Consider the following 14513-nt stretch of genomic DNA (forward strand, 5'->3'; position numbering starts at 1 on the left):
GCTGCTGCTTTTGTCCTTGTATTATAAAACCACACAACAGTATTAGGATGCTGCGTTGTGTCCTCATACTGTAGGATACAGTAGTTAAACTTTCCAAACGTTTCATAGATTACATCATAGTTGAGCAGGAAGCAATCTTTGTAAAGAAAAAAAAAAGAAAACTTATTAATTCTCTTGAATACACTGAAGGCTGTAACGTGTCCATCTAATGAAGCTCTTTGGGTTTAACTTTGTTCTTGTTTACGTCGTCTGGTGGCCTTGAAAGGTTTTGTTGTTTCTCTAAAGCTGTAGGGAGCCAGGTGTGTGTGCAGGTGTGTGTGAGCAGACTGTGACGCTGCGTTCGGGTGGAGGGTGAGTGTTAGGAGACTCGGGGAGCTCAGGGACTTCGCACCTTTAATTGATCCACCATGAGGCTTCGTTGGACCCGAGCAGAGAAAGTCCATCCTAATACTGAGGTTTATCATTATTTATTGTTATTATTACGCCACTTTATGTGGCGTTTTAGAGGCCTTAACATGTTCAAAACTCACCAAACTTCGACTAAAATTAAAGTCTTGAGCCGCTCCCAACACAGCTCGTAACTTCAATTATAAGTGTCTATTATTATTATTATTATTATTATTATTATTATTATTATTATTATTATTATTATCAATGGAATAATTCTGGCACAATCCAAACACTTGAACTAAATACAATGAAAATATTTCTCCTGTCCTGGATTGTTTTGTTTCAGAGAATTTTTTTTTTGAATGACACAAAGTCAACCTGAGTCACACAAAGTGGTGATCAACAGGTGAACAATCCATCAGAGTCAGTTTGAAGAGAACAAGGTGAGTGTTCTGGAGTGGCCCAGTCAAAGCCCAAACCTCAGTGTGATGGATAATTTGTGCCCGGCAGCCAAAACGTTCATCTGCAAACCAAAGGAGGCCACTGGTTCAAAGAATCAACACTTTACAGTTATTATATATGTAACTTATTCATTGTTAATGAGCGGAATTCCATTTTTACTTCAAAGGGTGTTTTACTCAAAATAAACAAACAAAGAAAATAACTACATTTTATTTCTCAGTGCTGATTTGTAAAAGCAATCAAAAAAATGACAGAAATGTTGCTCACTTCAAAGTAGCACTTTGGGTTTGTTGCTAACAACAAGAAATGCAAAATGTTCTATAAATTAGCAACAAATTAAAAAGGAACATTGTAAATAGTTTTAGGAAACCTCAATAGATCTGCATGTTTCCATTGTAAGAATTGATATTAACAATCATCTTAATTTTTGTTAGAAAAAATAATAAGGACATGGTGGAGCCTGTAGTGTGTGTTTATGTTACATTTGATTTGAGTAGCTTCAGAAAAATGGAAGGCTCAGATCAAAAATGTCCTCTAAAATCCCACCTGTTTAAAATTGTATTTAAAACGTAATAAATTACAAATTGAATGATGAATGAACATTGCATGACTTTGTGTTTTTGTGTTTATTGTGATGTAAAGCACTTTGAAATGCCTTGCTGCTAAAATGTGCTACGCAAAATAAAATTTGACTGATTGATCGATCAGTATAACTGGAATACTTTGAATAGGCAGAAGTTGTGCCTTGATGACGTCATCACAGACTGCAGTCCCCTGCTTGTTGTTATTGGTCGATCTTTGTGAATCCCACAGAGTGAAGATGAGGAGACGATAAAACCGTGTTGGTGGAGGCTGGTGCTTCCAGAACTCCTCAGGCTGTTAGAGACAGAGCTGATCGGGAAACACACCAACATTACCTGACTTTAATCTGCATGGTATACTGATTCGACTGATTCAATGTCTGTACTGCTGTCTCCGTTTCATGTGAATTAAATGTGATTTGTTTTTGCTCGTCATGGTCACAGAGGCCACCGTGAATGACTCACTCGTCCTGCTTTGAGGCGGACGCCTTCAGTTCCACACGACCTGCGTCCCACTCAGCTGGATGTGTGATCCTGTATGGTTTCCTGATGCTTCTGTCTCTCGTCACGGTGTGCGGAAACCTCCTGGTGATCGTCTCTGTCATTTACTTCAAACAGCTGCACAGTCCCAGTAACACTCTGATTCTGTCTCTGGCTGTGGCCGACCTGCTGGTCGGGTTGCTCATTTTTCTTCTCAGTTTGTGTTTCCCTCTCATCTCGTGCATGTACAATGTCAGCTTGTATTGCAAGATAAGAGACAGCATTGACACGCTGCTCAGCATATGATCCATTATGCACCTGTGCTGCATTTCAGTGGACAGGTACTACGCCGTGAGTCGGCCTCTGACCTACGGCCATAAATCAGCGGCCATGTTGTCGTCGTCATGATCTCTGTGAGCTGGAGCGTTTCTGTTCTGATCGCCATCAGTGTGGTGACGACTAGATCAAACCCCGATGAATGCACAGACATGTGCTTTATGGATGTTGTCATGGCAAATTTTGTTGGGCCTGTATTATCATTTTACCTCCCGGTGGTCATAATGCTTTGCATCTACCTGAAGATTTTCCTTGTTGCACAGAGACAGGCACGAAGCATCCAAAGCATGAAGTCTGGAGCAACTGCCAGTAAGATGGAGAGAAAAGCCACCAAAACTCTGGCGATTGTTCTGGGAATGTTTCTGTTTTGCTGGTCTCCTTTTTTCTTTTTCATAACTTTTCAACCTTTAGAAAACCATCTGGTTCCAGTTGCTGTGATTGAAACTGTTACCTGGCTTGGACTGTCCAACTCTGCACTGAATCCAATCATTTACGCTTTTATTTACAGCTGCTTCAGGTCAGCTTTTAAAATAATTGTTTCTGGCAAAATCCTAAAAGGAAATTTTGTTAACTTTAAGTGCAATGATGATTTTTTAAAATGCCTGTTTTCTCTATTTTTCTTATAAAGAATATAACACTGAAATCTACTGCGTTTGGGAGATTTCAGTGATTCCAGCATTATTAAAACTTGTAAACTCAACAGATATTAGACTTTATGTTAGATACTTCAAGAACACTCTAAGTGCAAAATAACTGATTTTTGTCTCAAAGATTGCCAACACTTCATAGCCAAAACTAGGCTATGAAGTAGCAAAGGCAGATTATCTTGATTGCCACTGGAGCAACACTGAGACAAGCACTGGGTAATGGCAAAGACAAGCTTCCTCAACCTCCACAAAGAACTTGGGAACAGTCAAACATTGTCATTTAAAGAGAAAAGGAACTGATAGAGAAGCAGTTGACCTTTTGACACAAGACCAGTGATCATCAAATCCAGGCCTTGAGGGCCGTTCTCCAGGTTTTAGAAGTGTCTCTGCTTCACAATACCCACATAGTCAAATAGTCAGGTCATTGTGGGATTCTGGAAAACTTGACTAGTTTTTGAGGATGTAATTCAGCTATTTGGTTGTTGTGTATTGAACCAGGTAAACATCAAAAACTAGCAGGACACCGGCCCTCCAAGACAGAATTTGAGAACCCCTACTGTGGATGATGAATGATTGACAAGATGAGGTTATATTTGAATCTATAGTCGCTGAAGTCTATTTTGTTATGAGTTGGTATGGAGCAGAAGGAGCTAGAGGATCGGGTCAGAAAGTTGTGTTAGTTACGGTGTGTCAAGTTATCAAAACTGGAGAAAAACTTTCTTGGGTTCACAATGTGGCCTGAGGTTTCCCTTCTCACATGTCGTCTCTTTGTGTTGATGGACAATCTCAGTCCAGAAACATCAATGTTAAGGATCTTCAGAGGATTCTGACCCTGCTCTATAAGTTCCCAGTTTTCAAGCTAGTTGTTTCCACGTTTCTGGTGATCAGAATGTGTGACACCAGCTCGTTTTTAAACCGGGTTTCAAAATGGAAATCTGCTCATCAGTAACATACAAAGGTGTGAAATACACCACGATTTGTGAAAACGAACATGTGCAGAATGTACAACTGCAGGGTTTGTTTTGGATGGCTGATAGCCTTGTGCTGTGTGTGACAAACTCTTCAGTTTAAAACAGCTTCTGATAAGAAATATAGATGTGCTACATGAGCACTCAGTTCATCGTTGATGAGTTCAAGTTCCTACATGAGGTGGAATCTATGGGTCGAAACTTTGGCGCATTTCAAACAACACGCTGAAATCACAGCACCACATATTGGCCTGGCATGAGAACTACAGGTCTGTGAAAACATACAGCTGAAAACCACATAACAATGCATCAACAGTGTGACATCAGTCCAACCGTGCTGGGGCCAATACACACACACACACACACACACACACCCACACCCACACCCACACACCCACACACACACACACACACACCACACACACACACACACACACACACACACACACGTTGCCATGCTACAAGGCAACATGGAGATTGCCCTTCCTTTTTGGAGGGAAACTGTGGTGTCCAAAGATAGGTCAGTGAGTAAGACATAAAAGCTTGTGCACAGAGACCATCATGCTGCAGAGCAACCTGCACTGACATGTTGCCTTGTTGCACTGACACTCACATTGCTGGAAGCAGTTAGCACAGCATGTAAGGTTGATCTGCAGTATCAGGTATCAGAAAAGCCACTCTTTGTTTAACCCTCTGTTGAATTCATTTTAAATGTCTGTCTTACTTTCAATGTAACCTGAATTCAGTTTTAGGTCTTCATGGAAAACAGGACAGATGTAGTGAATGTCTTACAGCATCCATGCTATGAAATGATTGACTCCAGTTACAAACTAACTGCGACTCCTTCTATTACATGTGTAATGTTATATGGATTTCTCATGCTATTATCTGTTGTAACTGTATGTGGAAACCTCCTTGTTGTAATATCAGTAATTTACTTCAAACAGCTTCACACACCCACCAACACTCTCATTCTGTCTCTGGCTGTGGCCGACATGCTGGTTGGGATTTTAGTATTTCCTCTCAGCATGGCCTTCTCTCTCAGTTCATGTACCTATAATGAGGATTTTCTTTGTAAGGTCCGTGACACATTTCATATCTTGTTTTGTACATGCTCTATTACGCACTTGTGTTGTATTTCTGCTGACAGGTACTATGCTGTGTGTCAGCCTCTGACATATAGATCTAAAATCAGCCGTCATGTTGTTGCCATCATGATCGCAGCGAGCTGGGGTGTTGCTGTTCTCACTGGCATCGGAGTGGTAATTCCCAGACTGTCCCTTGGAAAATGTGTGGACGCGTGTGTACATGATGTAATCACAGCAAGCATTATTGGACCTGTATTATCATTTTACCTCCCGGTGGTCGTAATGCTTTGCAACTACCTGAAGATTTTCCTTGTGGCACAGAGACAGGCACGAAGCATCCAAAGCATGAAGTCTGGAGCAACTGCCAGTAAGATGGAGAGAAAAGCCACCAAAACTCTGGCGATTGTTCTGGGAGTTTTTCTACTTTGTTGGACTCCTTTTTTCTTTTTCATAACTTTACTGCCTTTAGGAAACCATCTGGTTCCAGTTGCTGTGATTGAAACTGTTACCTGGCTTGGACTGTCCAACTCTGCACTGAATCCAATCATTTACGCTTTTTTTTACAGCTGGTTCAGGTCAGCTTTTAAAATAATTGTTTCTGGCAAAATCCTAAAAGGAAATTTTGTTAACTTTAAGTTGCAATGATGATTTTTTAAAATGCTTGTTTTCTCTATTTTTCTTATAAAGAATATAACACTGAAATCTACTGCGTTTGGGAGATTTCAGTGATTCCAGCATTATTAAAACTTGTAAACTCAACAGATATTATACTTTATGTTAGATACTTCAAGAACACTCTATGTGCAAAATAACTGATTTTTGTCTCACAGATTGCCTGCTTCTTGATTTTTTTTCCACAGTGAAGTTTATATTTCAAACTAAATGTCTTGAGTTTATAGATTCATAAAATTATAATTTTAATTGTTTAAAATCTGCTTTTCTGACATAATGTTGAAATACGTTTCATCTTATATAATAAAAAACAATGTCAATATTAATATTGAGTCTCAGTCTAATTGACCTAATTCGGCTAATTCTTCTTTCAGTCTTTGATTTGGGTCCATGAGAGCGTTTCCCATTGAACGTTGATGGTACAAATAATAACTGGGGACTAGACAATCATTGCTTTGATTTTTCATGATAATGTCAATGTTCAGTGGGTGATTGATAGCTTAACATTCAACATGCCAGTTTAAATGTTCATTGAGATTTAGACATGGCCAGAGAAAGTGATGGAAAAAACAATAATGTGAAAAGTTCTGGGTCTGGGAATGTGGAAGACATTCCACAATAAACACAACCCTAATATGGTGGGTGAAGTAGATCTACAAAGAAAGAAAGCAAATATGAATTAAAGCCGCAAGCGGCGTCGTGCGGCCCTAGCATCCAAACGCCGCTCCTGCCTATTGGCCACTGCGGGGTACTAGCAACCGCCGCCCATGCCAGACACCACAGAAACTCTCACGCAGTTTTCAGCGCCTCCGCCCGCACCGCGGAAGCTGCTGCGCAGTTTCCATCAACGCTGCCCACGTTCCAACACAGAAGTTGCTGCGCAGTTTCCGCGCCCGTCCACCAGGCGGTACGCATCGATGCGTTCGGTGGCGCTCCTTGACGACACACGAAAAATGTGGTGCAGATTTGTGGATTTAGTGAGGAGATATAGCTGGTGTATTAATGTAGGGGGCGCAGTGGAGTAAAAATTACATTTCAATGTTGTTGAGGTGTTGAGAGGTCAACAAAGGTCATACATATCCAGTTTGGCGCCAGTCGGATGATCAATGTGTCATTTAGAGCCGATCATATGCACATGGTGAAGAACTGCAGTTCGCCATTTCTACACCCCAATGCAGTTTGGTCAGCAGCCAGCATTCATAGAGTTCATCATGTTATCGTTTTTAGTCAGTATTCACATGATGAAACCCATATAAATTATAGAATAACAGTAAAACACACAGGAGAAAAAACTGGTGACTGCCTTTGAAAAGTGGGCGGGGCTAGGGTGATTTCATCAAGTGACCATGGAAATGTGTTCAGGACTGTTCTATAGAGAAACACAGGAAGCGTGATGCAGCTGTGATCTTGCATTTGGAAGTTTTTTAATGTTTATGTTTCATGGCAAATAGTCAAAGTTTTACACTAAGCCACGCCCACATGCGCATGATCAATGTGTCTTTGACGTTAACTACAACTGAGATCTAAATGCACAATCTTAGAACTCAGAACGTTGTAAGACTGTCGCTCCCGTCAATCGTAACCGATCATCCTGTAGTGTGTGGTCTGTTACGACTGATCGGGTCCAGTCGGTGGAACGTCGGGACCGCTTTGATCTAAAATCTGGGATATTGAGCAGATCTTAGCTGCTCAGGCCTAATAAGAAACAATACAAAAACAATAGGCCTTCGCAGCGCTTAGCTGCTCGGGCCTAATAATTTCGAGAGCAAAATGAAGCAGAAACTCTTTCTGACAACATTTGATTCATTGTTAAAGCAAACACTGATCCTGAGTACAAAGATATTTAATGACATTAAATTTAAGTTTTATAAAAACTTAAATTTTCAATTTAGTACATGTTCTTCTTGTGAATAATAAATATCAATAGATGATATATCTGAGAAAATATTCAATATATTAAAGCAGTAGTCCCCCACCCTGGACCTCAGGGCCCACTGTCCTGCATATTTTAGGCGTTTCCCTGCTGCTGCACTGGGTTAAATGAACAGGTGATTAACCAGCTACTGCAACAATTTCAGGAATGCAAAGAAGGAAATGCAGTCATCTGAATCAGTCTAGACTCATCAAAAACATGCAGGACAGCGGTTCCTGAGGACCAGGGTTGGTCCACTGTATTAAAGAATATTTACTGAACTCTGATCCAGAACCACACTGCATTCTGGGAAATGTAGGCTGAGAAGCAGCTTTAACCGCTCAACCCACAGACATAATAAAAGGATAGGCTCCGCATTGACTGCTTGGAGGCAGGAAACACGGTGGCCATCTTGGAGAGGTCGTCAATCCTACTTGGCTAAACCAGAACAGCAGACGATGCCTCAGCACTGCTGCATATTTTTGTTCAAAATGACGGACTATTCATGTGAGGGTTTGGGACATAACCTTTCAGTACGAGGACAATGTTGTTAATATTTTGCATTAATATATAGGGCTTGGTGTAATACTGGAGTTCAGCTCCTGCTACGAATGCTAACAGATTTATTTAGGAAACCTTCAAACCAAAAATGGAAGATCTGGGAGGTATCTTGCTCCAGCGAGAGGCGGAGTTCACCTTGGACAGGTCGCCAGCAACACAAAGACAGACAGGTGAAAAACAACCGTGAATGCACAGATTCACACCTAAGAATGGGTTTAGAGAAATCAATTAACCTAACAATCATGCTTTTGGACTTTGGGAGGAAGCCGGAGTACCCGGAGAGAACCCACACAAGCATGGGGAGAACATGCAATATTCGTACAAAAAGACTCGGCACAAAGACCCGGAGGTCAGCCGGAGACCAACGGGACTCCATACGAAGCCCCGGAGGTCAGCCAGAGAGTGTCTGATGACCTGGCGACAAATGGGATTAGAGTCTGATGGTCTGGGAACTCGAGGCCTCAAGTTCCCATGGCACCGCAGTCCTGCGGGCCACAAGCTCTCCCTCCAACATCTTCCGCCATCAGCCCCTAAGTGTCAAGCTCCCTTGACACTGCAGTGCGTTTGTTGTAAAGCTTTTATGCCCCAAATAATGAAGTCTGAAGTTTTCAGTTATCAACTTCAGACTGAGATACTGGATCGAATCACAATTCGATCCAGTATCTCAGAGTACCATTTTCGGACATTTTCTGGTATGTGTTGATGATACCTCCAACCACACGTGCGATTACTGACGGCTGGTCTGAATCCGACTGGCTCTCTCCGTGGGTTTCCTTTTTAGGCGGCTGCTGGTTCTGCTGTTCCACTTTGTCCCTCATCTTTTGGTCAGCTTTTCCCCTTCCAAGACACTTCCGATACTTTTCAGTTTCAGGGCGGCGTTTTGCTGTTCAAAGATGGTGTTTTTATCCTCTAAGGCAGTGGTCCTCTTCTCCAGGGTCTCGCTTTTCAGCTTCAGATCGGTGCTTATTTTCATCAAGGCAGCGATTTTCTGCCTCAGGCTGGTGTTTTCCTTCTCCAGCGAGCTTTTTCCCTCCTCCAAAGCAGTGATTTTCTGTCCCTGGGTGGTGATTTCATGCTTGAGGATGGCTCTTATTTGTTCCAAGGCAGTGGTTTTCCTCTCCAAGATGGTTCTTTTCTGCTTCTCAGTGGTGCTTCTCACCTTCAGAGTGGTGTTTTCCTCATTCAAGGCAGTCTTTTCCTGCTTGAGGGCGGTGTTTTCCTCTTTCAAGACGGTATTTATGTGGTCAAAGACGGTGATCCTCTCCTCCAAGGCAGTTTTTTCATGCTCCAATTTTATGTTTCTCTCTTCCAAGGTGGTCTTTTCAATCTCCAAGCCTGCGTTTTTCTGCCCCAGTGTGATACTTCTTTGCTCCAGAGCAGTCTTTTTCGTCTCCAAATCGGTCTTTTTCCTTTTCAAGGTTGTGTTTTGTGTTTCCAGGGCTGTGTTTTTGTCCTCCAAGTCAGTCTTTCCCTTCTCCAAGGCAGCCTTTTCAATTTCTAAGGCTGCATTTTTCTGACCCAGTGCATTATTTTTTTTCTCCAGGGTGGTCTTTTTCTTCTCCAGAGCAGTGTTCTTTTTCTCCAAGTCAGTGTTTTGTGTTTCCAGCGTAGTGTTTTTCTCCTTCAAGGCGGTCTTTTGGTTCTCCAGCATAGTGTTTTTCTCCTTTAAGGCGGTCTTTTGGTTCTCCAAGATCGTGTTTTTCTGTCGCAGTGCAAAAGTTTCTTTCTGCTGCGTGTAGGTCCTCTTCTCCAAGGCGTTCTTTTCAACCTCTAACGCGTTCTTTCTTCTCTCCAAGGCAGTCTTTTCTATCTCTAAGGCTGTGTTTCTCTCCTCCACAGTGGCCTTCTCCTTCTCCAAACGAGTATTTTTCTCCTCCAATGCGGTCTTTTCGTTTTCCAAGGCGATCTTTTTCTTTTCCAGAGCAGTGATATTTTTCTTCAAAGTGCTGTTTGCGTCCAACTGTTTCTTTAATTCGTCGTCTTTCTCCCGAACCAGAGCGTCTACTTCAAGCGCAGCTTTTTTCATATTTAGAACTTGGATGTTCAGCTCCTCATTCGCTTTCAGCAGAGACATTCGCTCGATGGACAACACGCTTACTTTTTCTACAAAATCATTGAGCTGCTGCGTCTGAATCGCTATGGTCTCTTGCATTCCCTTGCCTTTGAAATCAGAAGGCTTACTTATCTTATTGCTCTTACTCATTTTTAATTCGTTCTCTCTGAACAAATCTGAAAATCGATTAGAAAATTGACTATTTGTTAGTGCGATTAGTACAATACTTGTGCTTTCTCTCCAACTGCTGCAATAGCTATGACCGTAGATTCAGAAGTGATGCATTATAGCTCCACATAGGGTGCATCACTCCTTGTGACATCAAATTGCGTGATGTCAGAAATTGATGTCACTACCTCAGAAGGACAACTAGAAAACTGCTGAAGTTTGAATAAAAACAAACTTTACAGCTGAAGCTGATGGCCACTGGAGACAGTTCAGCTGGTAATACATCACCAAGGCTGAAATCCGCACTTGGGAGACAGCGGCTCTTGAGGACAATGGACTGGCACGGCAGGGTGGCAGGACCAACGGTCAAATGGTGCCTGAAAACAGAAAAAGGGGAAACTCAGCTGATGCCTTGGAAGCCACCATTTCCGACTGTTTTTCCCTCCTCCAAAGCAGTGATTTTCTGTCCCTGGGTGGTGATTTCATGCTTGAGGATGGCTCTTATTTGTTCCAAGGCAGTGGATTTCCTCTCCAAGATGGTTCTTTTCTGCTTCTCAGTGGTGCTTTTCACCTTCAGAGTGGTGTTTTCCTCATTCAAGGCAGTCTTTTTCTGCTCGACTGGCCTCAGATTTCTGGCCAGTGTCCATTCACTGGATAAGAAAGTGAATTTGTTTAATCTGAGGCTGAGGGTTTCTGCAGAGATGAAGGTCTGTGCCGTTCTTTGCCAAACGTAAACCTGGCTTAACAACAAGCTGGTATTCAGTTATTGTTACCTAGCAACTCACTCATTCTTTGGTTACCTAGCAACAGCCCGTTGCGTCACTTGCCCAGCAGCAGTTTCTGGTTTCGACTCAACATTCAACGGTGAGCTGAATATCAGTGTTTGCAGTGATTTTTCTGCGAGGACAAAGACAGCTGAAAGACAGTCAAGATAAGTTTCTTTCGGAGTTGAATACTTGAACACAACAATAAGACGGCAAGATAATTCGACATCTTCTTATCTTGTAAATAGTGTTCGCTTCAAATCTGCAGGGATGGCGGTGATTGTGATTAACGCTGCTGCAGCCGTTAATCTTTCCTCATTAAAAGTTACACAATAAACTGATAAGTTTGGTTTGTATCCTTGTATGTTTGAGCAGCACCCTGTGACCATTTTCACTGTGAAATCAACTTGATTAAAGCAACACCATGTGCGTTTTTTTCACAGATTTTAGAGGCGCGGATAGGTTGTTTTGACCTCCGTCATGGCGGAGCGGGTCGAGTTTCAAACACAGTGACGTCGCATGAAAAGAGTCAGTAGAGGAATAATAATAAAACTTAAATATGTAGCCAGTGACTGAACCTATCACTGGAAAAACAGTAATAGGTTCAGTTCTTCCAAATCACTTAGACGTTATAATTCAAGTAAGAGTAGATACTTCCTGATCAAATTACTAAAGTAGAATTAAAAAGTACAACATAGCAAAAATATTATTTTTCAAAAATGTCAAGTAAATGTAATTGAATAAATGCAACTAGGTTATAAAACAATAACTGTCAGAAAAGGGAGTTTAAATATTCCCCAACAGAAACTAACAAGTCATCCTGACTGTTTTTTGTTATTCTTCCAGTTTTTTAATCATTTGTTTTATCAGGCCGCATGTTGACGCAGCAGCTCCAGTTTAACTCACCAGGCTGGATTTGCATTTGTGTCTGTGACGCTCACAGAGCCAAATACATTCATTTATAATAAAAGAGCGAACTCTCAGTGGCTCCACTTCATAATTTAGCAACCTATTATTTTAACAAAGTGGTGACTGGAGTTCTGAGTTTTCTGCTAGTCATTTCAGATTCACTCTCAAAGGCTGCAGGTGTTTGATAAAGATGGAGAAAGTTCATATTTTAACTGATTTTCGATTTTTAAATCTTCCAAAGCATCAAGGATGTTTTGTTCCTCCTTATTTTGCATTATTTTAAAGTGAAATTTGCTAAAACTAAGACTGCATTCACACCTGCCCTGTTTATTCCACTATCATAAAAATCTAGTTTGTTTGTCTAGAAAAACGGAACGAGACTTTGGAGAAAGCGAATTCTGGTTTGCCTACAAACCTTGTCACTGTTCGGCTGAAGTGAACGGCTCCAAAACAGAAGCAGGAAGTGAACGACAACACAGGGCATCCAAGAAAGGTTCACAATGTGGCCTGAGGTTTCCCTTCTCACATGTCGTCTCTTTGTGTTGATGGACAATCTCAGTCCAGAAACATCAATGTTAAGGATCTTCAGAGGATTCTGACCCTGCACTATAAGTTCCCGGCATTCAAGCTAGTTGTTTCCACGTTTCTGGTGATCAGAATGTGTGACACCAGCATGTTTCTAAAGCAAGTTTCAAAAATGGAAATCCACTCATCAGTAACACCCAGAGGTGTGAAATACACCCCTTGTGCTGTGTGTGACAAACTCTTCAGTTTAAAACAGATTCTGATAAGAAATATAGATGTGCTACATGAGCACTCAGTTCATCGTTGACGAGTTCAAGTTCCTACATGAGGTGGAATCTATGGGTCGAAACTTTGGCGCATTTCAAACAACACGCTGAAATCACAGCACCACATATTGGCCTGGCATGAGAACTACAGGTCTGTGAAACCAAACAGCTGAAAACCACATAACAATGCATCAACAGTGTGACATCAGTCCAACCGTGCTCGGGCCAATACACACACACACACACACACACACACACACACACACACACACACACACACACACACACACACACACACACACACACACACACACACACACACACACACACACACACACACACACACACACACACACACACACACTGCCATGCTACAAGGCAACATGGAGATTGCCCTTCCTTATTGGAGGGAAACTGTGATTTCCAAAGATAGGTCAGTGAGTAAGACATAAAAGCTTGTGCACAGAGACCATCATGCTGCAGAGCAACCTGCACTGACATGTTGCCTTGTTGCACTGACACTCACATTGCTGGAAGCAGTTAGCACAGCATGTAAGGTTGATCTGCAGTATCAGGTATCAGAAAAGCCACTCTTTGTTTAACCCTCTGTTGAATTCATTTTAAATGTCTGTCTTACTTTCAATGTAACCTGAATTCAGTTTTAGGTCTTCATGGAAAACAGGACAGATGTAGTGAATGTCTTACAGCATCCATGGTGTGAGATAAATCAGTTTAGCTACAAACTAACCACGACTGCTTCTGTTACATGTGTAATGTTATATGTATTTCTTATACTATTATCTGTTGTAACTGTATGTGGAAACCTCCTTGTTGTAATATCAGTAATTTACTTCAAACAGCTTCACACACCCACCAACACTCTCATTCTGTCTCTGGCTGTGGCCGACATGCTGGTTGGGATTTTAGTATTTCCTCTCAGCATGGCCTTCTCTCTGAGTTCATGTACCTATAATGAGGATTTCCTTTGTAAGGTCCGTGACACATTTCATATATTGTTTTGTACATGCTCTATTCTGCACTTGTGTTGTATTTCTGCTGACAGGTAATATGCTGTGTGTCAGCCTCTGACATATAGATCTAAAATCAGCCGTCATGTTGTTGCCATCATGATCGCAGCGAGCTGGGGTGTTGCTGTTCTCACTGGCATCGGAGTAATAATTCCCAGACTGTCTCTTGGAAAATGTGTTGACATGTGTGTTCTTGATGTAATCACGGCTACCATTATTGGACCTGTATTATCATTTTACATTCCAGTGGTCGTAATGCTTTGCAACTACCTGAAGATTTTCCTTGTTGCACAGAGACAGGCACGAAGCATCCAAAGCATGAAGTCTGGAGCAACTGCCAGTAAGATGGAGAGAAAAGCCACCAAAACTCTGGCGATTGTTCTGGGAGTTTTTCTACTTTGTTGGACTCCTTTTTTCTTTTTCATAACTTTACTACCTTTTACAAACCGTCTGGTTCCAGTTCCTGTAATTGAAACTGTTACCTGGATCGGACTCTCCAACTCTGCACTGAATCCAATCATTACGCTTTTTTTTTTACAGCTGGTTCAGGTCAGCTTTTAAAATAATTGTTTCTGGCAAAATCCTAAAAGGAAATTTTGTTAACTTTAAGTTGCAATGATGATTTTTTTTATGCCTGTTTTTTCTATTTTTGTTATAAAGAATATAACACTGAAATCTACTGCGTTTGGGAGATTTCAGTGAT

At 41.5% G+C, this 14513-nt stretch overlaps 1 protein-coding gene and 2 pseudogenes across 1 annotated transcript; all 3 read left to right on the forward strand.

The window, feature by feature from the left end:
• Positions 1-1571: 1571 nt before the first annotated feature.
• LOC129369283 (trace amine-associated receptor 1-like) lies at positions 1572-3038 on the forward strand (annotated as a pseudogene).
• Positions 3039-4332: 1294 nt separating this feature from the next.
• On the forward strand, positions 4333-5600 carry LOC129369202 (trace amine-associated receptor 1-like). Its single transcript, XM_055044584.1, has one exon. It carries the CDS (start codon positions 4623-4625, stop codon positions 5595-5597), a length of 975 nt encoding a protein of 324 aa, XP_054900559.1. The 5' UTR covers positions 4333-4622; the 3' UTR covers positions 5598-5600.
• A 7853-nt stretch (positions 5601-13453) lies between these two features.
• LOC129369284 (trace amine-associated receptor 1-like) lies at positions 13454-14429 on the forward strand (annotated as a pseudogene).
• Positions 14430-14513: the final 84 nt, after the last annotated feature.

This window comes from Poeciliopsis prolifica, unplaced genomic scaffold (assembly GCF_027474105.1).
Source record: "Poeciliopsis prolifica strain line A6 unplaced genomic scaffold, Auburn_PproV2 SCAFFOLD020, whole genome shotgun sequence".
In the NCBI taxonomy this organism is placed as follows: domain Eukaryota; kingdom Metazoa; phylum Chordata; class Actinopteri; order Cyprinodontiformes; family Poeciliidae; genus Poeciliopsis; species Poeciliopsis prolifica.

What these genes read in the sequence shown, in the direction of transcription:
- LOC129369202 (XM_055044584.1), top strand. Translation starts at nt 4,623, where the DNA reads ATGGAAAACAGGACAGATGTAGTGAATGTCTTACAGCATCCATGCTAT.